Source organism: Hemicordylus capensis, chromosome 5 (assembly GCF_027244095.1).
Source record: "Hemicordylus capensis ecotype Gifberg chromosome 5, rHemCap1.1.pri, whole genome shotgun sequence".
In the NCBI taxonomy this organism is placed as follows: Eukaryota; Metazoa; Chordata; class Lepidosauria; order Squamata; family Cordylidae; genus Hemicordylus; species Hemicordylus capensis.
Window position 1 is genome coordinate 36,801,546 of NC_069661.1, and position 21,728 is coordinate 36,823,273.

Genomic DNA, 21,728 nt, shown 5'->3' on the forward strand with positions numbered 1-21,728 from the left:
ATTCGCTACTAGACTCTTTCCTCCGATTCTTAGGTCTGATTTACGGCTCTTCATTACTGGATCCAGTCAGACACAATTACCTCCATCACTATCTCCATTCCTAACTTCAAAGAAACACACATTTTCTTGTCTGCTTTTTTTTCTCCTTGCAGCAGCCTCAGCTTGACGTCTCTGGAATTTCTTCCATGCGGACTAATTAATAAGACTTCGACTTATCATATTCACTCCTCTTCTTTGATGTCCTACCTTAGTCAATCATCCTATTTAATTAGAATTTCAATGATAACTTTACTTATCTTGTGGGTAGATGTAAATTAAAATAACAGGATTTTAATTCTCTTTCTTACGGGGTTATGACATTTTTTGACAGAAAAAGTTTCAGCCCAAATGTGATGTTATGTACGGTATACGTGAGGGCTGCATTCTGCTAAACTGTTTTCCTCCTTGCTACAAAATAATTTTGTTTGTCGAACAAGCTCCATTGAAGTGGAAATGAACTCTGGATTCTTTTAACGTCTCTGGTCCATTTTGGAAGTAGTTAAATTAAATCAGATGAAGTCTATAAAGATAAACATTATATTGTTAACAAGGAAAGAAAATGTGCTCTTTTTGTATTGAATTCTTGCCAAACAAAACAAAACAAAACCCAAACCCACCAGTATTCCTAATCCTAACAATACTTAGCATAGACTTTTCATAAAGGTAAAGACTGCTGAGATAATATGTGATGAACTTTAAACATTCTAAACAGCTTATACCCCAGCTAACTAAGCAAAGAGGCACCTTTTAAACATGGTGATTCTCTTTATTTATCAGGGGGAGAGCAACTAGCCCTATCCACCCCCAGCACAGTACCTCCAATGACTGCTGCTGGTGTCTTATATTTCTTTTTAGATTGTGAGCCCTTTGGGGACAGGGATCCATCTTATTTATTAATTATTTCTCTATGTAAACCTTTTTGAACACTTTTGTTAAAAAGCAGTATATAAATACTTTTTGTTGTTATATGAGTGTTCAAAGTGCTGCATATATTACATTACCTTTATGAAAGGTCAGTATTACTACTCCCATACAACAGATGTGAGGGAGTGGAATGAAAGTGAATTGCCTAGGACTACCTTGCGAATTCATGGAGGATACGAGATTCAAAACGGGGAGTTCCTGATTCATAACTGACAGTGCAATCCTATGCATAGTTACTCAGAAATAAATCACATTGACTTCAGTGGAGTTTACTCCAAGTATGTGTGTATAGATTTGCAGTCAAGATGCCTCTAAACATTTGAGGAGTTCCTCCTGTCATTTTACTGAACTCATAATAACCCTGATCTTCAAATATTCTCCCCACAGCCATTTTTTCTCTATCCCCCCAAAAATTTGAGGAACCACTCTCAAGCTTTCCCTCTGTCTGTACCTCTAATAGCAGCACTATACTACACTTGCTTTTGAGGCAGGATTCTAGGCATTTTCTATCATGCATTTTCAACATGGTATACTTCAACAATTTCATTTACTGCTCCTTTGGGCTGCATCCCCAAACTCTGTGCATATGGAACTTTGGCCTCTGGGCCAAAAGAAAATTAGACTGAGCTTTAAAAAAAAAACCCCAAAAAACAAAAAACCAGCTGAAGCCAGTGCCACTCAAAGCTACACTTAATTCCAAATTACTCCAACAAAATGATGCTATCTGAAGGAAAAGCAGATACATTATTAATCAATCATATACATGTTCACTCAAAAGTAAATCTCACTATATTCAGTGGAATATAGTGGAATACATACTTACTCTTAGTATGTTTAGGATTGCAGCCTCAAGTACTGTATCCAAACTTTAATAATTCCAAAACTCTATTTTACTAACCTCATTTAACATTATGGTAATTCTATGCAAATAGAGGATGACATGTCCTGCAGCATAACACAGGCGATTCTGAACTGCCCGTGCAGTGGCAGGCATCTGAAACACACACACGTTGCTGCACAAAAGGTTGTTCCACTACTAAAGCAACACAACTTGCATTATTCCCAATACAAGTCATACTGCAATGTGCAGTTGTGCAAAGGTAAGTACTAGCAGAACAGCCATGTAGTGCAGCAATGTGGGTGTGTATATTACCGTATTTTACGGACTATAAGACGCTATGGACTATAAGACGCACCTTAATTTTAATCCAGTTTTTCAGAGTTTTAACATATTAAACTGTTAAAACATATAAGACGCACCTGAATTTTGGCGGATATTTTTCGAGGAAAAAAGTGAGTCTTATAGTCCATAAAATACGGTAGATGCCTGCATCAGCAACATGGTTGTATGTTTTAGATTGCCCACATTATGCATGGGACGTGTCAGGCAGTGCTTCCAATTAGACTTTCTGACTATTTGGATGCCAATTTTGAAATCATGCAGTCAGTATTTGGAAGCCCTAAAGTGTTTTTCAAAATATTGAGGGGTGAAACACATTGAAAAGCTATTTTTAAAATGTGAATTAAACTAAGCAAAACAGGCAGGTATAGGCAAAAATCTCCCTCTTTTTATCCTTACTGGGCACAATCCATATGGAAGGTTTGCAGCACAAGCCTTGTTAAGTTGAATAGAACTATTGTGAGAACTATTGTGAGCAAGAGAAAAAAGATGTGTGCACAGAAACCTTTATGAGGGATTCTACCTATTGGGATAGGAGAATCTTTGGGGCATAATTTTGGAGGGCTTTGGTCCAAACTACATACAGCTATGTGCATATGGAGCAACTTTTGCCAGTCAGGTTGGAAGGATTCAAATTTCATATGCACTATGTTCTCAGTCTGGTTAACTGTTGCCAACAGCTATATCTGAAATGACTCATATTGATACTGAACAATACAAACAATCCATATTTTAGAATTGTGTCCAAGCAAGTTCTTCAGTTGACATAGGGGTTATTAACTGTTTTGCAGCTACAGACTCCCGGATCCTCAAGTATTACCCGACCTCCACCCTATTTACATAATATATTCCCACAAGACTGAAGAAGCAGCTGCAGAAGGACTGCGATACTTCAGTGAGATTACAGAACTGGAACAAGAGAGCACTGGAAACAAATTATTGAGTGGGAGCTCTGGGCCCTTTTTCATATGTTGCTGGGAGAGGCTGGGAACAGTAGAACAATATAGTAGAGAACTCTGGTAAAATAGAATAAAAATTCAAGAAAAATAAAGGATATGCCATATTTTATTTTAAATTATGTTTTGAGAGAGCTACCTTTAATTATATATTATGACTTAAAACATTTTAAGTCATAGCAACAAAGACCACCTGGGCCTACCCCATGGACCCCAGCTTTAAAAACCCTGAATATTTTTTTCCCCATTGTCCAGATCCCACAGCTAGGTACAGATTCCTGGAAGACCACAAGGTCTTCCACATTCATTTCCGTTGACAGAAACAGGTTCCAAGGGTGTATCTTCTACCCATACAGTGCTACTGTCCATTGAAAAGAACTGAGCAATTCCAATGACAGTTTTCGAAGTTCTCCCATCTGAAGCACAAAGCCAAAATCACATGGGTGGTGTTTCTTTTAAATGACACACAGAGATGATGTTTGGAATAAGGAAAGAAGTGCCTACTTTGGAATTGCCAAGTTTGGAATAAGGAAAGAAGTACCTACTTTGGAATTGCCATCTGAAATGGCTGCTTCATGTAAGGCTACCTCAGGGCAGCACTTGTGCATGGGTGGGTGGGGGGGCTCTGTGTGCAGATCTGAAGCTCACGCAGGGCATTAGATTAGGGGCAACTATTTTGAAGCAGCATCCAATTATTTATTATTTTATTTATTCATTTAACATATTTTTATACAACCTCAAATGCAAGTTCTCTGGGCAGTTTACAAAACAATAAAAACAACCAATAAAAAGATTGACACATTTCAACAATTAAAATTTAAAAGGTTAAAACTATTAAAACACAATTAAAACAATATCTAATTAAAAGCTTGGGTGAACAAATGCATCTTGACTGCTCTTTTAAAAGTTGCTTAATTAATGCATAATTAAATTAATGCTTAAACGTAATCCATGGTAGCCCCATTACTTCGATAAAATAGGCTATATTTTGCATTTTAAACATTTGAATCAACTTATTACATACACTGTTATAGCTTCTCTTTTCTTTTAATATTTCTAAGAATTATCTCCTTTCTCTCTTAATTTTAGGATTTCTGTCAGCTGAACATGTGGCCCAAATCTGTCATGTCCAACTAACATCAGCACTATTGTTTAAGATATTAATACAGTGGCAAAATGTTGCCTTTATAAAATATTTCCAAACTCCTTTATCAGCAATTTAAGTGTTGTTCTTTAACAATTGGATCCTGTTAATTTTTTTTTTCTATTTAGGGCATTATTATTTAATTTAATTTAATTGGTTTCTTTCCTCCCCTTAGGCTTCTGGGCCCAGAAAGTTCAAATTAAATACTCTAATTGCTCTGAAACTCACTTGTGGTCTAAAATGTGTTCCTTTTAAAATGAGCTTGCATATTGAGTTCATACATATTTTTCTCATTATTTCCTGACCGAGAAATGTTGGTGTCTGAAATTTGCATTTAAAAACAGCCAATAATTAACCAAATAATAATTATAGATATCAGACAGGGAGGCCACTTCACAACAAACTGTGAGTTACAAGTTTATAAATAAGGCCATGAACACACATCAAAGTGTTTGAAAGTACACGATATAAAACGCAAAAGCGGAAGCAGTTAATGATGGCATCAGACCTGCATGATGTCTGAAAATGCAGCTTACAGTGTCCAGACAAATGTTGAAGTCCTTCAAACTTGACCCCATCTTGAGATGCACATATGATCCACTGCAAGAGAATTTGTACCAGCCTGCAGGTTTAAAAAACCATTTTCAGTGTTGTGAAACAACCATGGAAACCTGCAAGCTGGAAAGTCAATCCAACGACCTCTTGCAGATGCACAATGCCAGAGATTGAACCAGGAATGAATCCATTCACTTCAAAGGATGAGGCCAGAGCTCAGTGGTAGAGCATCTGCCTTACATGCAAAAGGCTCCAGGTTCAATCCATGGCATCTCCATGTAGGTCTGGGAAAGACTGCTGCCTGAAAGCTGCTGCCAGTCACTGTGGACAATACTGAACTGGATGGACCAATGGTTTGACTCGGTACAGTATGAGCCAGTTTTCTATGTTCCCATATAACCCAGATAAGTCAATTGCATGTGTAGGCAAAAGAAACGTAGAAAAAAATTCCATGTTTCCCCAAAAATGGGGTGTGTGGGTGTTGTAATAAGCGCTGGGGGTTGCTGTGGTACATAAAAACATAAGAACAGCCCTGCTGGATCAGGCCCAAGGCCCATCTAGTCCAGCATCCTGCTTCACACAGTGGCCCAACAGAAGCCGCCGGAAGCTGGTACACATTAAGGAAGAACTGGGATGCCTCTCCTCCATACCTACTACGGATACAGGTATACTGAATACACAGGTGAAACAGGAAAGGTAGCTTGGAGAAAGCCCCACTCCCAAAAAAGGCAGCACTTTTGTAGTGGGGATAACACAAAACACGTGAAGGACAACATATTTTAAATTTGGGAGAATGCAAATACAGCACATTAATTGCTATGATAGTTGTATTAAATGGGCAACATCCAGACTAGAATGACTAAGTACCACTGGTTGACATGCAGTGCAGCCTTATAAGGGCAGATGCAGGGGCGGATCTACAATTGACCAAATAATCACAATGAACATAGGCTGCCACTAGGGGGAGCTATGCTTGACAAATCATAATTTCCCATAAGAATCAATGGGAAACTCAAACATATTAATAACTCCTGAATGGCTGGGCAGAAAGCTCTTAATTTCACATGGTGTTCTTACATGATTGTAGGATTAAATGTATGGATGTTCAAGGAGATCAGTCAGCCTCTTGATTTATAATGAAATTATTTTTTTTAAGTGTTTTTTTTAACTATTAAAAATCAACAGGTGGACTGAGCTCTTTGAACACTGACATATTTAATGCTACCATTATGTGCTACTTCCATATGAATTCTGAGAACTTAAATATGGGGTGCAAATAATGGGGGTGAGTGTAACTACTCCTTTTATATGAAGGCAAGGAGCAGTTTCCTACAAATGAAGCTTGAATTATGGACAGAGTGCAGGATTAAATTCCAGAATTTTGTGTAACTTTCTGCCACAAAACAAAGCAGTTTTGACACTTTTAGCAGCTTTAGACACTTTAAAAAATAATTAAAAATCAACCAATATCCTTGAAAATATGCACACTTAGACTTTAGTGATTGGTCTGAAAAGTTCAGTGGGCTAAAAATGGAACCATGCAGCCAATTCCAATAGCTGCACTTGTTTCTTAAGTGTCTATTTCCACATTGATGATGTTTCATATGTCCTGAAGCACACAACAGTTTTGATGTCTCTTACCTCACACCAGACTTTTTGTTATAAGTTTGTTGTTTTCTTAAGTTTGTGGGAAACCATGAGTTGTATTATGCTTTTCAAGCCAAGTCATTTCCTGCAAATAAAGGTTGTCCCCTATCCAGTTCTCTGCACAAGTTATTTGTTATTGTTATTGTTATTTTTACGTTTTATATTCCGCTCTTCCTCCAAGGAGCCCAGAGCGGTGCACTACATACTTAAGTTTCTCTTTCACAACAACCCTGTGAAGTAGGTTAGGCTGAGAGAGAAGTGACTGGCCCAGAGTCACCCAGCTAGTTTCATGGCTGAATGGGGATTTGAACTCAGGTCTCCACGGTCCTAGTCCAGCACTCTAACCACTACACCACGCTGGCTCTGTTCCCATGCAAGTCTGTTCCCATGCAAGTCTGTTCCCATGCAAAACAAAAGTGTATTTTTAACTTACCTTGGGAAAGTATCTCTTTTATTTTGAGAAAACAGATAGATTGCAGTTACTTGCAGTGCTTTTTTTGTAAAAATAAAGCGGTACTCTTAAATAAAACATATATTGATTCCTATGTATCTCACGCGGGAGGGGGTCGGCTGCACATAGCCTACCTACCCAAAATGATCAAAATGCACAAACCAGACTATGGCAGTGCAATATAAGAACAGAAGGAAATTCACCTTCATCCTTTACAAATGCTTATAATATTTCATAATACAAGGCTGAAATATTTGTTTTATTTTTAAGAAGAAATTCTGAGCATACTTGATGTAAATGATGTAAATGATGACTTGTGGATACCAAATTTTGCATTGACCATCCTGCCACTTAAATTTGCTGAATGCTCTATTTTTTACACCAGGATATAATGAGGGAAAGGTTGAATTTTTAAAAAATATTTTAAAGAAGAAATTCTGGATACCATCATCCTATTTTAACCACTGTGGTTCTCAGATTTTTAGCACTCAATAGTCAGATCAAGAATTCCAAAAGCAGGTCTCTTCCTGCCAATTCTTAGAAAGTGGTGTCTCCCGAGTCCTCCAGGGCCCTTATTCATCCTCCTCTGCTTCCTATCTTCCTTCCCTTCCCTCTCAAGTGAGTCCCTCTTTTACCCTCCATGATGACTCAGTCCTTGTAGTTCTGCCTCGGAGTCCATCATCCACTAGAAGGAGAAATGCTAGAGTGGTGGCACTGGTTGGCAGCAGGCTCCTGCAGAGGAGCACAAATGGGGGTTGTGGGACTATGGAGAAGACTGGTGTAGCATTGTGGACTGTGTTTTGGGGAATGGGGAGGAGCACTGGACTAGTATGGCAGCAGGGGGACAGGAAGAACCAGCCAGCCAGGCCAACTCAGAAGAGCCATGAGGGTTGGGGGCCAGCAGTGCCTGTGGGCCAAACACCCCGAGGCAAACCGAGTTCAGCTCTCCAGACTCAGCCAGCCAGCCTCCCTGTGTCTGCCTCACCTCAGCCTGAGTTGCCTCGCCTCGCTGTGCTCATGCTGCACACACGAGCGCCTCTGAGCCAGCATAAGGCAGGTGCAGTAAGGCACTGAAGTAAGCAGTGAACTGCCCCACTGCCACCACTTGTTCCTGAGAAGTCACCACTGCTGCCTCCTGCCTGGCAGGAGGAGGGAGGAGCTCAAGCCAGCCAGGAAGAGAGGAGGAAAGCAAGGCAGCAGGATGACCTGCTTTGCCTTTTGCAAAGACCAAAATCTGCCAGCTGCTGTGATCCTGGCTGGGAAAAGGCAGCGGTACTCAGTACCAGTGAGTAAAGGTAAAGTGTGCTGTCAAGTCGGTGTAGACTCCTGGAGACCACAGACCCCTGTGGTTGTCTTTGGTAGAATACAGGAGGGGTTTACCAATGCCTTCTCCCACGCAGTATGAGATTATGCCTTTCAGCATCTTTCCTATATCAGTGCTGCCCGATATAGGTGTTTCCCATAATATGGAAAACATACCAGCGAGGATTCAAAATGGCTACCTCTGGCTTACTAATCAAGTGATTTCCCCGCTACACCATTATGTGAGTACCGCCACACACAAAAAGCACGGGTTCCTTGTAACCAGGAAAATTACTTTCAATCTGCAAAACATTAATCAAAATGGTCATATCAACGTTTAACCATGATAGATGTCTTCTGTAATTGGTTTGAAAAGGACAGTGGGACAGAAAAGAAACCAAACAGCCATTTTCTTGAGCAAGAAAGGACTTACCTCTTAAAGACTTATCTCCATGTTAGTGGTGACCACCTGTGATCTTTTACATTTCCTCCATCCTGAAACACTGCAATGATGGGTATCATTAGACTTTTTGTAATGATTTTTGTTGCTTTTTAAACTTATTAAAAACCATACATTTCAGGGCTGATATGATTTCAATCATGATTTCAATCACGATTTCAATTGCTTCACAAAAGACTCGATTTTAATTATTTAAATCACTAGTCAGAATGTACTTTCTAGTAAAAGTACATTCTTGTTGTCTAGTATAACCTTAATACATATTCGGAGATAGATATAGGTTTCATTTTTAGAACGTAGGTAACAGTGTTCCCTCTAACAGGGATTCCCAAATGTTATTGACTACAACTCCCAGAATGCCCAGCTTCAATGGCTTTTGCTGGAAGACTATGGGAGTTGTAGTCAACAACATCTGGGAAGCCCTGTTAGAGGGAACACTGGTAGGTATACACTGTAATAGGTACAAACTTCTCATAATGCTGTTTCATTCAGGCTACCAGGCCTTACATTTCTTTTTTGCACTGCACAAATGGGGTCTCTTTTACAGAAAGGTGCCATGAAAGGGGTTTCCCTTGTACAATGGAGGATACACTTTAAAAGGGTTTACTCAGGACTGCATGAATATGTTTTGTTCACTTTTGTTTTCACTTTCTATCCCCCTCCCCACTCCCCCACATCCATTGCATTTATAATAATTTATAACTCCTCCTCGCTCAGGTCTACTCCATCTCCCCAAATCCTCTATTCATTTATTGACCACCTTTGTCACTGCACTTTTGAGGGGTGGAAGGGCTTAACTGAGTGTGTGTGCCGTCTGTACATCTGCAGAATAGGACTGATCAGGTATGTTATCTCTCATCCCCACATACTGCTCTTAACATGTTCATAGAATATAATGAGGTTGTTATTAATATTATTTATTTATTTATTTATTTTATTTTATTTCTTGCATTTATAAACCACCCCATCCAAAGGCTCTGGGTAGTGTACAACAAGTTTAAAAAGACACAAAACCACATACAATTTAAAACACAGTGCTCAAAACAATATAAAAACAATTCAAAACCATTTGAAAGCAATTAAAATACTTTAAAAAACAATTTAAAAACCCTGGAACAGGCCAAACAAGTAAGTCTTTAGGGCTCTCTTAAAGGCCGACAGCGAGCCTAAAATGCGGATATCTGCTGGGAGTGCATTCCATAGACCAGGAGCAACTACAGAAAAGGCCCGGTTCTGAGTCACCACCAGATGTACAGGTGGTAACTGGAGACGGACCTCTCCATATGACCTCAATGTGTGATGGAGAACATACAGAAGAACATGATCTCTAAGGTAGAGAAAATCTATCTTTCATATAGATTTGAATATGAAAGATATCATTCATGATGATATCTTTGACCTAGATTCTTTTTTAATGAATTGTTATTTTAATTAAAATCTAATTTAAATTTTAGAAAAAGATTTAAATTTAAAAATCCTATTTAAAATTTTAAAATCTGATTTTTTTAATCATCAATTTTTATCACTGATACATTTCAAGCCAAGCCATTTCCTGCTAATAAAATGCATTTGTGATAGTGTTGCTTCACATTATCTAGGAAAGAAACCAAATAGCTGGTTTCTTTAGCAATAAAACACTTACCTCTGTGTTGGTGATGTTAATATCTCAAAACTTTTGCTTCCCTTTTCTGAAATAGTACAACAAATTATGTTCCTTACCTTGCATCACTCCTTACATTGCATCATGATTTCATGTTATTAATTTATTTTCTTAATCTTGGAGGAATCTTTTTTTTAGCTTTTCCAGATGATTCCCAAAATGAAGTTTGTCTTAGTGTTATCCATTTGTCTGTAGTTTCCTGTTCAAGTTGGTTTATCTCCAGGTTGAAGATTTTTTCCAGGCAATGTAGAATGTTAATGTAAATCGCCCTGAGCCATTTTTGGAAGGGAGGTATAGAAATCAACTCAACTCAACTCAATCAATGAATGTAGTACATTTTCCCCACAGTCCCTAGAATTAAGCCTTGGCAAAGGTTATTAGCCAAAGGAAGTGAAAGATTTTGGCATTTAGAGATGCTGAAATACTCTCATCTGCTGGATTGCTTGGTTTCCACCTCCAGTTGTTACATATTTCTGTTCTAGAACAGAAATATATTTCTTCCTTGGCAGCCTTACCATTCATTTGTATATTTAAAAGGAACACATTTGCTTTGCCATGATTATCCCTTCTATTCTTGAGACAGGAGGAGAAACAAGATGCCCCTATGAGATGCTTCTTCTTCTCCTGCATCCTCCGCACCTTGACTGCTGAAGCTTGGTGATGGAGCATTAGCCATTATAAAGGAGACAATCAGATCAAAATAGAGAAATCACAGGCCATGTCAGAATTGCCATCTGCAGGGGTTGGGCAAAGTGTCATCTATCAGCACTGGGGAGAGATGTAGCTGGTGGGCACCTATCTACACTACAAACATATACATGTTTTATGCCAAACCTATTCTTGGAGTTCTAGTTTGGGGAGAGTGCTGATAATTCTCAAAGTTATTAATCTTTTTGAGTTTCCCATTGATCCCTATGGCAAAATTATCTGATGGGGCCCATGTACAATCCTTACATAGAGGCCCTTTCAGAGCTTGTTATGCTGTAGAGATTTCTTTATTTAGGATTAACTTGTAAATATGTTTATTATATAATATTGCATTCTAGAACTGTAAAACAATATATTACTTTAATAATAATATACTGCTTTTCAATAGAAAAATATATACTGTTACATAGAAATTTTTATTATTAATAATTATTAATAATAATAATGGTGAGGATGATGTTCCTGCCCAAAAGGGTGTGCATATGTACACACAGACGATTTTGACGTATAAATATTTTAATAGCTACTTGAATAAAATAATTACTAATCCTTCTGTATATCACCTACAATAAACAAGTTTAATGTTAGTAAGCGCTAATAACGGAAGTTATTAACATCTGTGTCATGCTTAAAAGCTTGAGAGGCTGCATGATAAACCTTCATAGCTCCTCCTACTCACATTCAAAACCTTCTACTCCTCCCCTGCCGTACAAGATGGCAGCGCCCAAATTAACATTCTTTCGTTTCCAGGAACAGAACGAAGGAGACGTAATCACACTTCCGGCTCCTGACGGCACTCTTTGAACTTTGACCCCCGCGCTAGTTCTTCCTTTCTCTTCCGGTGCTGGCGCTAGCGCTAGGTACGAGCGGTTTAGTCTGTCTCTTGGGGGGGAGTTCGTGTCAATCCGGTTCCATCCGCGGTGTAGCGGGGCTGGGAGGGCTTCAGGGCGAGTTATTGGATGGGTGAGACTGTGGGGCAACGCATGGGGGCGGGGGGCGGGGTGTCGTTGGGGAATCGGGACGCGGAGGCTGTGGCCTAGATGGAACCCCAGCAAGCGAGGCCTTGGAGCCGGCTTGAGTGAGGCCTTTGGGTCTCAGCCGTAAGTGGCAGATTGTGGCGGGTGAATGTGTGTCCTCCAGTGCTTAATTTGCGTGGACGTTTGAAATGCTGCAATGCATTTCGTCAAGGGGCGAAAAGAAAAGTGTTGTTTTACGTATCTTGGCGTGCATTCAGTGCCTCGGTTTTATCTGCGAGGTAGTCGAGGGCGGGTTCGTTAGTAACCTTTTCGGTTTCTGGTTTTTGTGGATGGTTGCTCTTTCGTTTGCACTTCTTTGTAGGGCAGTTAGAAGTGCTGGAGCATTTGACTTCGTGATGCTCGGACTTTTAAAATGATTTGATGTGTCTGTCGTTATCAAATTGCAAAAGTTGGTTGTTTGTAATTGGAGAGCCTGTATAGTGTGTGAGACATAAGTTAAAATCCTTAGTCTTGTTATTATGGTCACTGGTAAGGCTTGGGTTTCTTCTAAGCTTCAGGACACCTGCTTTCCAGGAAGCTCTAAACTATGTGACAAATTCTGCACCATGGGTATTTAATACCAGGTCAACTGGTTTTTACAAAATTCATTTCTATAGAAAAAGGTGTGTGTGGAAAGCTGACTTTTAATTGTTAACTATGCATAGGCTAGGGTTGTGACTTTAGCACTTCCGATCTGCACAGGGATGAAAACTTCTTTTGGGGTTTTGTGATTATAATTTTAAGATGTTGACTTGTCCTTTGTAACTAGTTATATTATGCTTGCCTTATGCCTTTATTAACTTGTCAGTATGAAAATGTTTAGGGATGAGATCTGCTGTTGTGGTAGTGAACATGAATTGCCCCCTCTGCTAAGCAAGGTCCACCTTGGTTTGCATTTGGTTGGGTGACCATGTGAGTGCTCTAAGGTATTCTCTTTAGAATTGGGCTGTACTTCTGTGGCAGAGCATCTGGTTGTGTGCAGAAGATCCCAGGTTTGCTCTCTAGCATATCCAGGGAAAGACCTCTTGCTTGAAACCCTGGAGACCTGCTGCCAGTAAGTGTAGACAGTACTGAGTTAGATGGACCAATGGTCTGACTTGGTATAAGACAGCTTCCTATGAGAGGTTAATGAGATATTTAAATAGAGCCAGTGCAATGTAGAGGTTAGAGTGTGGTTTCTTAACTTTGGGTCCCCAGATGTTGGACTACAACTCCCAGAATTCCCAGCCACAAAGGCCATGTCTGGGGATGCTGGGAGTTATCGTCCAACAACATCTGGGGGCCCAAGGTTAAGAAACTCTGGTTTAGAGTGTTAGGCCCCTGAGGGATCCAGGACATTGAAGCTTGTTTCGTGGGCCAATTTTTTCTCTCCTCAGCCTGGTTTACCTCACTTACCTAGGTGGTATGGAAACCATGTGTATTGTCCTAAGCTCCTTTAAAGAAGTATGGGATAAACATGATTGATAGTCTACTAAAGGTGTAGCTGGTGTTGACATGCACACAATTTTATGGTATTGTGTCTGAAGTTGCCTTCTCACATGGCATTTCTTTTTCTTTTTTTAGACATTAAAAATGGTCCAGCGTCTGACATACCGACGTAGGCTGTCCTACAACACAGCCTCTAACAAAACTAGGCTGTAAGTAAGATCTCTAATATTATTGAGTTGTCTGTACTTCTTAAATAATGGCACTTAATTAAATTGTGTGTTTTTTCTAATCCTCATAGTTCCCGAACACCAGGTAACAGGATTGTTTATCTGTACACCAAGAAAGTTGGTAAGGCACCAAAGTCTGCATGTGGCGTATGCCCAGGAAGACTTCGTGGTGTAAGTATATAATGATTATGCATTTGTGTTGACTGCTTTTCCCTATGCAGACGTAAGCGGTATCAGCATACTTTGACTTATTTATATGCGGAAATTAACAGTTTATAGCTCACAGGTGTAAATATCTTGCTTCTTTCTTGTGAAACGCTTGAGTCTTTCACAGGTAGAGCACATCATAGATTAACAAACCTTGTTTTAGCATAAGCTTTTTGTGGACTAAAGCCCACTTCCATCAGATACATGAAGTATCAGTCAACATGGATGTGTATACACATCTTTATTTTATTTTCTTATCCTTTTTTCCTATGCACAGGCACATAGGTTGTAGAGGGATAAGAAAAATATTTGTGAAAATTGTTTCTCTCTTCTGTATTTGTTTCATGTGCATATTTGTATATATGTGTTCCCGTGGAAAACTATCAACTGAGAATAACAATTTTCAATTGAGAATAACACGTTAGGCATCTGATTAAGTGAGCTCTAGCCACAAAGGTTTATGCTAAAATCTTGTTTTTAAGATGCTGCAAGTTTATTTGTTTTTTTCTAATGACACCTGGAGATTGTTCATGAGCTGGCAATTTCCTCACCAGCATGATAGCCGACCTAGTGTGTACTGAGTGTTGGAATGCATATAACAATGCACTGTAGCAGCTTAGTGCTACAACTCCTATTAGATAGACCCCTGCTGTTGAGTTTCAGCTTGATCATCTGGAATTTCATAGAAAACCCTATGATAGTTTTAAGTGTCCCATTAAAATTGGTGATCTAGACCATTTCTGCATTTCTAGAGTATAGAATTATTGATCCTTCTCACCTGAAATATCTGGGTAGAATTGCCTTTTTCAGAGCAGCATGTTCTATATTCCCATATTTAGTGGAAGGAATATGCAAACTGTACATAAATGAAGTATTTTAACATGGGAATAGATTATTCCTCTTAAAAAAGTACTGCACTCATCTGATAGAGGAAACTGATGGAGAAGATCAATACATAGTAATGTCTTCTATTAATGATTACTTGGGACAAAACCATTCAGATTAAACAAAACCCATATGTTTGGCTTATAACAATGTTTGTTTGAAACTCGGAGGTTTTGTTATCCTAATTGTAAAGAACAATTGATCCCAGCCTATAAACTTCTAATCCTATTGCCTTTTTAATGCCTCATGCTGCAGATAATATACACTGACATTCTTACAAGAACTTGTTTTCATTCCTACAGGTTCGTGCTGTTCGCCCTAAAGTTCTTATGAGACTGTCCAAAACAAAGAAGCATGTTAGCAGAGCCTATGGTGGTTCAATGTGCGCTAAATGTGTTCGTGACAGGTAATTTATGCCTTGCACAAGCATTCTGCTGAAGGTCATATGTTGCCATTTTAAACTTTAACAGTATTGCAAGTGTCTTGCCTGTGATCCTTGTGGCAAACATAATGCCATTATCCTATAGAACTCTGCACTAAATTCTCTACTGTATAGGTGGTTGTATCTTTAGCCTGTCTTCTAAACTAACATCACATGTCCCTGCTTGAGGCCCTGGTTAGAAAAACAAAACATAAGTTATGAGCTCTATCTATGAAACAGGAACTTGTAATTGTCTCATAGTAACAAAATGCCCCACATAGCTTGATCAGCATTCTGGTGTGTATTTGCAGATAGTATTAATGGACAATTGTATTTGCAAGTTGGAATTGTGTTTGCAAATCTCAGGATTGGTGGGTGGTGGGGGAGATCTGTTACATCCAATTGTGTATCTTTATATGTACAAATAAAAGAATCTGTAAGCTAAGTAAAGTGCAACAAATTTACCAGCCCATTGGAAAACAGTAGGTTCATATATGCATGCCTGTATGTCATGGGATGGCCTGAGTGGTAATGCTGCTAAGTTATCTAAATTAATACTTGGTCCAAACATCTGGCTAATCATTGTTTGCTGTAACTTAAAAAAAAACACAACACCATTTGCTTTCAAATCACTTACAAATTCAGCGTTGTAAACATTTGACAGAAGTTCTGGATTCTTGGTTCTTCGTCCGCCTTTGCAACCTCTATTCAATGTTCTCCTGTTTGGTGTTAGCGATGTGCACAAACCGGTCCGGAGGCCATTGTAGAGGCCTCTGAACTGGTTCAATGCCGGGGTGGGGGGTGGCTCTTTAAGCGTGGGGGAGGATGCACTTACATCCACCGCTCTTCCCCTGCCAGCGTTCGGTTTTTTGGAAAGCATTTGGGGCAGCAGTGTACCTCTCTGCTGCCCCTTCCTCCATTCTTGGCCGGAAGTAACATCTGTGCATGCGCCTGGCCCGTGCACGTTGCACACATGTGGTGTGTGCGGGGGCTGGGTGCACGTGCAGATGTTACTTCTGGACGAGAACTGGGGAAGGGGCGGCAGATATGTACACTGCCATCCCAAATGCTTTCCAAAAAACCGAGCCACCCCACACACACATCCAGTGTCGAACAGCAGCTCTGCAGTTCCGTGCACACCACTATTTGGTGTAGATGTTGCATTACCAAAAATAGAAGGGATGAAAACAAGGATTGAACTTTTTTTAAAAAACTTAAAAAGAACCAGGTGTATATATCCTGCTAAAAAGGCTTGTCTGCAAAGGTACTAACAGAATGTGTTAACATGCAGTGCTGAAATAATCATGAATTTCATCTTTCTAGAATCAAACGAGCATTCCTTATTGAGGAACAGAAGATTGTTGTCAAGGTATTGAAGGCACAAGCTCAGAGTCAAAAATCAAAGTGATTATTTGTATTGTTTGCCTAATAAATGAAAAGTAAACTTTCCCTGTGTACTGTTGTTCTGATGTCTACTTAGACTTCAATATGTGTTCAGTTCTGTGGCTGATTCCGAAGGCACAAGGTGGGCTTTTTACTCTTCGTTACTTGTTGAGCATTACCTGCATATCTTGAACTATATATTCCCGTCCATACATGGAGGGCAAAGGAAAGGGGGGGGGGATGCTTTCAGTTTAATTAGATGTACTTTGGGATGAGGATTAAGGGGTTGTGCCAACATCTTCACAGAAAAAGGGGGGTTTGAGGAAGAATTTAAAAGAAAGTGATGACATCTTGCAGGTGTTATGTAGGTGTTCCTTCCATATGGGACACCAAGTGAGAGCAAAGGGAGTTGGAGCATTGCATGGTCTGAGCAATAAAAAGTGAATGATTTTGGCAAGTCCTAGACAGAAATGAATGGACCAGGATACAACAATGGAAATCCAGAGGGTGGGCTGTATATTTCTCTATTTAGAAGCTGGTGAAGTACTAAGGAGAAAACCCAAACTGCATTCTTGGAATAAAGCAGATGATGAAATAGAACATAGTGACCAGTAGCAAAAGAATACTAAGGAAAAGGCTGTAGTTCAAGAATGAGAAGAGCTTTGCAAATAGGAAGTGACACTCAAGATTATCAATGGTATAGCTTAGCAGAGAAAACAAAACATCACAGTAGTAAACCAATGATTCCAGATTAAAATTTCGGGAAGGAGGGGGCTGGGTTAGCCCTTTCACAACCCTGGGCAATTCCACTGGATGCAAGCTTGATGCAATGCAGACACACAAGAACTGCTTTTCTGCACATGTTGCCAGAGCATAGGTCTTCAAGTGTGCTCTGTGTTGTAATCTATTGTATTTGAGTTGAGTCTCCACTTGTATTAGACAGCATGGTGTAGTGGCTAGAGTGCTGGACTAGGACCGGGGAGACCCGAGTTCAAATCCCCATTCAGCCATAAAACTAGCTGTGTGACTCTGGGCCAGTCACTTCTCTCTCAGCCTATGGGCTGGAAAGGACGCTTGGGTGATGAGTTTGTTCCAAACTACCAGGGCATTGACAGAACCTTTAAAACCTTCCAAAACCTGTTGGAATCATATTGGATCGAATAGTCGCCTCAGGTAGACCATCCCAATAGGTCCTTCACCCCTATAGAGGTGAGTTGTGGCTGTGAATTGATCCTGAACTAGGTGACTAGTGGTCCATCCATGACAATGGGGAAATCACGAGTCCTCACCCATGGAACACCTCCCTAATCAAAGCAAAATACTAGTCAAGTGTGGGACCAGCAGCACACATCAGTCTTGAGACCATTTGGGACAGGCTCATAGTTGTCATGGTCGCTATGAACTCCTGAGCTTCCCTGGATAATTTGGTTCCAAAGTGAATACTGAACTCCCGCAAAACCATTAGTTGGGGTGATTCCAACACCAATTCTGCAACCAATTCTTTGTCAGCTCAGTTAGATTCTGTTGGGCAGTAGGGTGATCAGTACATCAACAGAAGTCCCAGTCAATCCGTAGTCCCAAATCATAAGCACACACATTCAGAATAGGCTGATGCAAAAGGCAAGAAACAGTGGTTCCAGTTCTCGGCATAAGGCAATCATACATCAGGAGCCACCATCAAGGTCTACAGCACCAGTCCAGGTCCGTGCGAGAAGCCCTTGATTCAATGGTGAGTGGAACACAAATGAACTCTGATCCATCTTGGAACCCTGGTAAGGAAGATATTCCTATAGACCAGGGATGTGCATGGAATGGGCGGGTGGAGGGGAGATACCTTTAAGGGTGGGGGAGGGTGCTCTTACCCCTCCCACCATGTTTCCCCCACTGGCACTGTAGTTTAAAAGGGTCCGGTGGGGTGGCAGCATACCTTGCTGCCACCCTGTTGCCTTGTCGGACCACAAGTGCCACGTGTGCGTGCGTGCGTGTGCGCCTGACACTTCCAGTCCAACGGGGCAGCAGGGAGGTATGCTGTCGCCCCGACAGACCCTTTTAAACTGCAGTGCCAGCGGAGAAAACATGGTGGGAGGGGTAAGAGCACCCTCCCCTGCCCTTAAAGGTATTCCTCCATCTCCACCTTTGAACTAGCTCGAACGCCGGTCCACAGCACTGGTTCAGCACGCCTAGAATGGGTGAAGGTTCCGTGCACATCCTACTATAGACCACAACCACTCCACACCTCCCTACCCATGTACTGTCACCTGCTCCACAACAGAGTACCTCATGTCAGAAGAAGCCAGGCCACTAGCCTCCCCCAACTAAGTCTCTGAAATGCATATCATGGTTTCTGATTTGTTCTGCATCAACCTGGCATTGCAAAGGAGTGACATTGAAAAGGTGAGATTCTGTGGGTGGTTGGAACAGTTTCCCAAGGTCAAAAGAGCTGATGGGTCAGGACTTTTTTCTGAAGAAGCCAGATGATTTAGGTTTTACTCACACAAGCTTCTTGCAACATAATCTTTTACATCTTGAGTCATGTAAAGTACTTAGCGCAGTATGCACAGTTCTCTCAAATGTTTGAAAGCTACCAGGCATTTTCTTGAGGGATACTGTTGAAATTTACAAAATGGAAAGGTTATAAAAGTTGTGTTCTTTTAAGGCGCTTGTTAAAAAACGAAAACAATATCTGAAATATTGAAAAATGGGTTTGTGTACACTCTAATAATATCCTCTAGGCAATATTTTGGGGGTGGGGGGAAATCCCAAACTTTTGGAAATTGGCACAGATGTTGAGGATACTGTAGTAAGTAACATACCAAAAGTCCTGATTGTTACGACCTAAGCTTTGGATGTCATCCTGGGAAAATGGCCACCAAAAATAGCTTTTCATATTTATTTATCTAGCATGTTTTTAATACCACCTGATATGTACATCTCTAGGCAATATAAAAATATACATCTCTGTGTTCTGACAGGAAAATGTTAAATATGAAAATCATAGCGCATCAAATTCTCTCTAAAAATTTGGTGGTCATTGTAGAGGCCAACCAACAGTTCTGATGTAAAGGGAAGGTTTCTGTGGAATGCTACTTCATAGAGACAGCGCTACAGTATCCCTTGTTTTTTGTCTGTAGCTCACTCATATACAGGTGAAACTCGGAAAATTAGAATATCGTGCAAAAGTCCATTAATTTCAGTAATGCAAATTAAAAGGTGAAACTGATATATGAGACAGACGCATTACATGCAAAGCGAGATAAGTCAAGCCTTAATTTGTTATAATTGTGATGATCATGGCGTACAGCTCATGAAAACCCCAAATCCACAATCTCAGAAAATTAGAATATTACATGGAACCAAGAAGACAAGGATTGAAGAATAGAACAATATCGGACCTCTGAAAAGTATAAGCATGCATATGTATTCAGTACTTGGTTTGGGCCCCTTTTGCAACAATTACTGCCTCAATGCGGCGTCGCATGGATGCTATCAGTCTGTGGCACTGATGAGGTATTATGGAAGACCAGGATGCTTCATTAGCGGCCTTCAGCAATTCTGCATTGTTTGGTCTCGTGTCTCTCATCCTTCTCTTGGCAATGCCCCATAGATTCTCCATGGCGTCAGGTCAGGCGAGTTTGCTGGCCAATCAAGCACAGTACACTGTATACTTTTCAGAGGTCCAATATTGTTCTATTCTTCAATCCTTGTCTTCTTGGTTCCATGTAATATTCTAATTTTCTGAGATTGTGGATTTGGGGTTTTCATGAGCTGTACGCCATGATCATCACAATGATAACAAATTAAGGCTTGACTTATCTCGCTTTGCATGTAATGCGTCTGTCTCATATATCAGTTTCACCTTTTAATTTGCATTACTGAAATTAATGGACTTTTGCACGATATTCTAATTTTCCGAGTTTCACCTGTAAACTTTTCCTGCAAAACTAAACTTAAATATAATTAAGGAATGTCATGGATCCCACTGTGCTGCCACCATGTGGCATAGCCCAGTCTCAACCTGCCCCATGATCTTGAGCTTCACCACTGCCACCAAGTAGGCTTGTATTTTTTTCTGGCTGTGTGTACTAAAACAGCCTTCCAGACCTCTATCTCTTTCAAGGTTAGGTGGGGTGGAAAGGCTTCTAAGTGTGGGGTGGGGAAACAGATAGAAGCTACACATTCTGAACTTAAAAACAAAAAAACCTTTAAAATAGTTCAATTCAAAACCATTATTCTTTTGGAAAATTTAGTACAATTATGCATTAGATATGCAAGAAACTACTTTTGGTGGCCATTTTTCTAAAATGGCCACCAAAGCTCCAGTCGTAATGATCAGGACTTTTAGTAAGTTACACCAACAGAAGCCCCAGTCCGCCCCTAGTCCCAAAACATAAGCACACACAACTGCCCCCAAGTGTTGGAGGACAGTGGGGCATCTGGCATGGGGTGCTGTGGCAGGAAAAGGGGGATCAGTAAAAAGGGAGGAAATTAGGGATGTGCCTGAACTGGTTCAGCATCTCCTTAGGGAAGCGCTGAATTGGCTTTGGGGCCCACATTCGAACCTGAACTGGTTTGGTGGGGCAGGGATTGGTTCTTTTAAATAGCAGGTAAGCAAGTCCTTACCTGCTCCTCTGCCACCCCACTTTTTTTCCTAGTGTGGCACCTGCTTATCTGCTTTTTAAAGGAACCGATCCGTGCCCATGACTGCCCAAGATGGTTCGGGCACATTCTTAGAAGAAACTCCTCCTTGTGTGAATGGAACTCTTGGATGCTTTATCTACATGACCTGCCAACTGCAAATAACACCAGCTTGTGGTATCGAGCAGTAGGAAATTTCTAGGCCAGGGGAGGTCAAACCAGCTGTTCTTGGCCTACAACTCCCAACATCCCTGGCTACTGGCCACTGTGACTGGGAGTGATGGGAGTTGTAGGCCAACAACAGCTGAAGGGCAGCAGTTTGACACCCATTCTAGGTGCTTAGAGCAAATATATGTTTACTGTAAGAAGCAAGAATACAATGTTCCTTTCCTGATATTGATGGGTAGTTCAGCATCAATGTTGGTGCTTTATGGATGTTTGGGCACAATTCAGGCCCTGATGTTAACCTATAAACCACCTAGGCCCTACCTGCCTCCTTC

General features: G+C 40.5%; 1 protein-coding gene and 1 long non-coding RNA gene across 4 annotated transcripts; one reads left to right on the forward strand and one right to left on the reverse strand.

Annotated features, from left to right (window-relative positions):
* Positions 1-310: 310 nt before the first annotated feature.
* On the reverse strand, positions 311-11,861 carry LOC128328105 (uncharacterized). Of its 2 annotated transcripts, XR_008309015.1 has the most exons (5): positions 11,706-11,775; positions 10,301-10,346; positions 8,632-8,701; positions 4,752-4,865; positions 311-559 (listed from the first exon to the last, which is right to left on the reverse strand). It is a non-coding gene; the product is annotated as an uncharacterized LOC128328105 (long non-coding RNA). The 2 variants fall into 2 exon arrangements; XR_008309016.1 differs by lacking the exon at positions 10,301-10,346 and having other exon boundaries at positions 11,706-11,861.
* RPL34 (ribosomal protein L34) lies at positions 11,769-16,658 on the forward strand. 2 transcript variants are annotated; one of them, XM_053257709.1, is made up of 5 exons: positions 11,769-11,886; positions 13,606-13,679; positions 13,769-13,868; positions 15,092-15,195; positions 16,534-16,658. In XM_053257709.1, the coding sequence occupies exons 2-5, from the start codon at positions 13,615-13,617 to the stop codon at positions 16,616-16,618; spliced, it is 354 nt and encodes a 117-aa protein (XP_053113684.1). In that variant the 5' UTR covers positions 11,769-11,886; positions 13,606-13,614; the 3' UTR covers positions 16,619-16,658. The 2 variants fall into 2 exon arrangements, with proteins under 2 accessions (XP_053113684.1, XP_053113685.1); XM_053257710.1 differs by having other exon boundaries at positions 11,882-11,989.
* Positions 16,659-21,728: the final 5,070 nt, after the last annotated feature.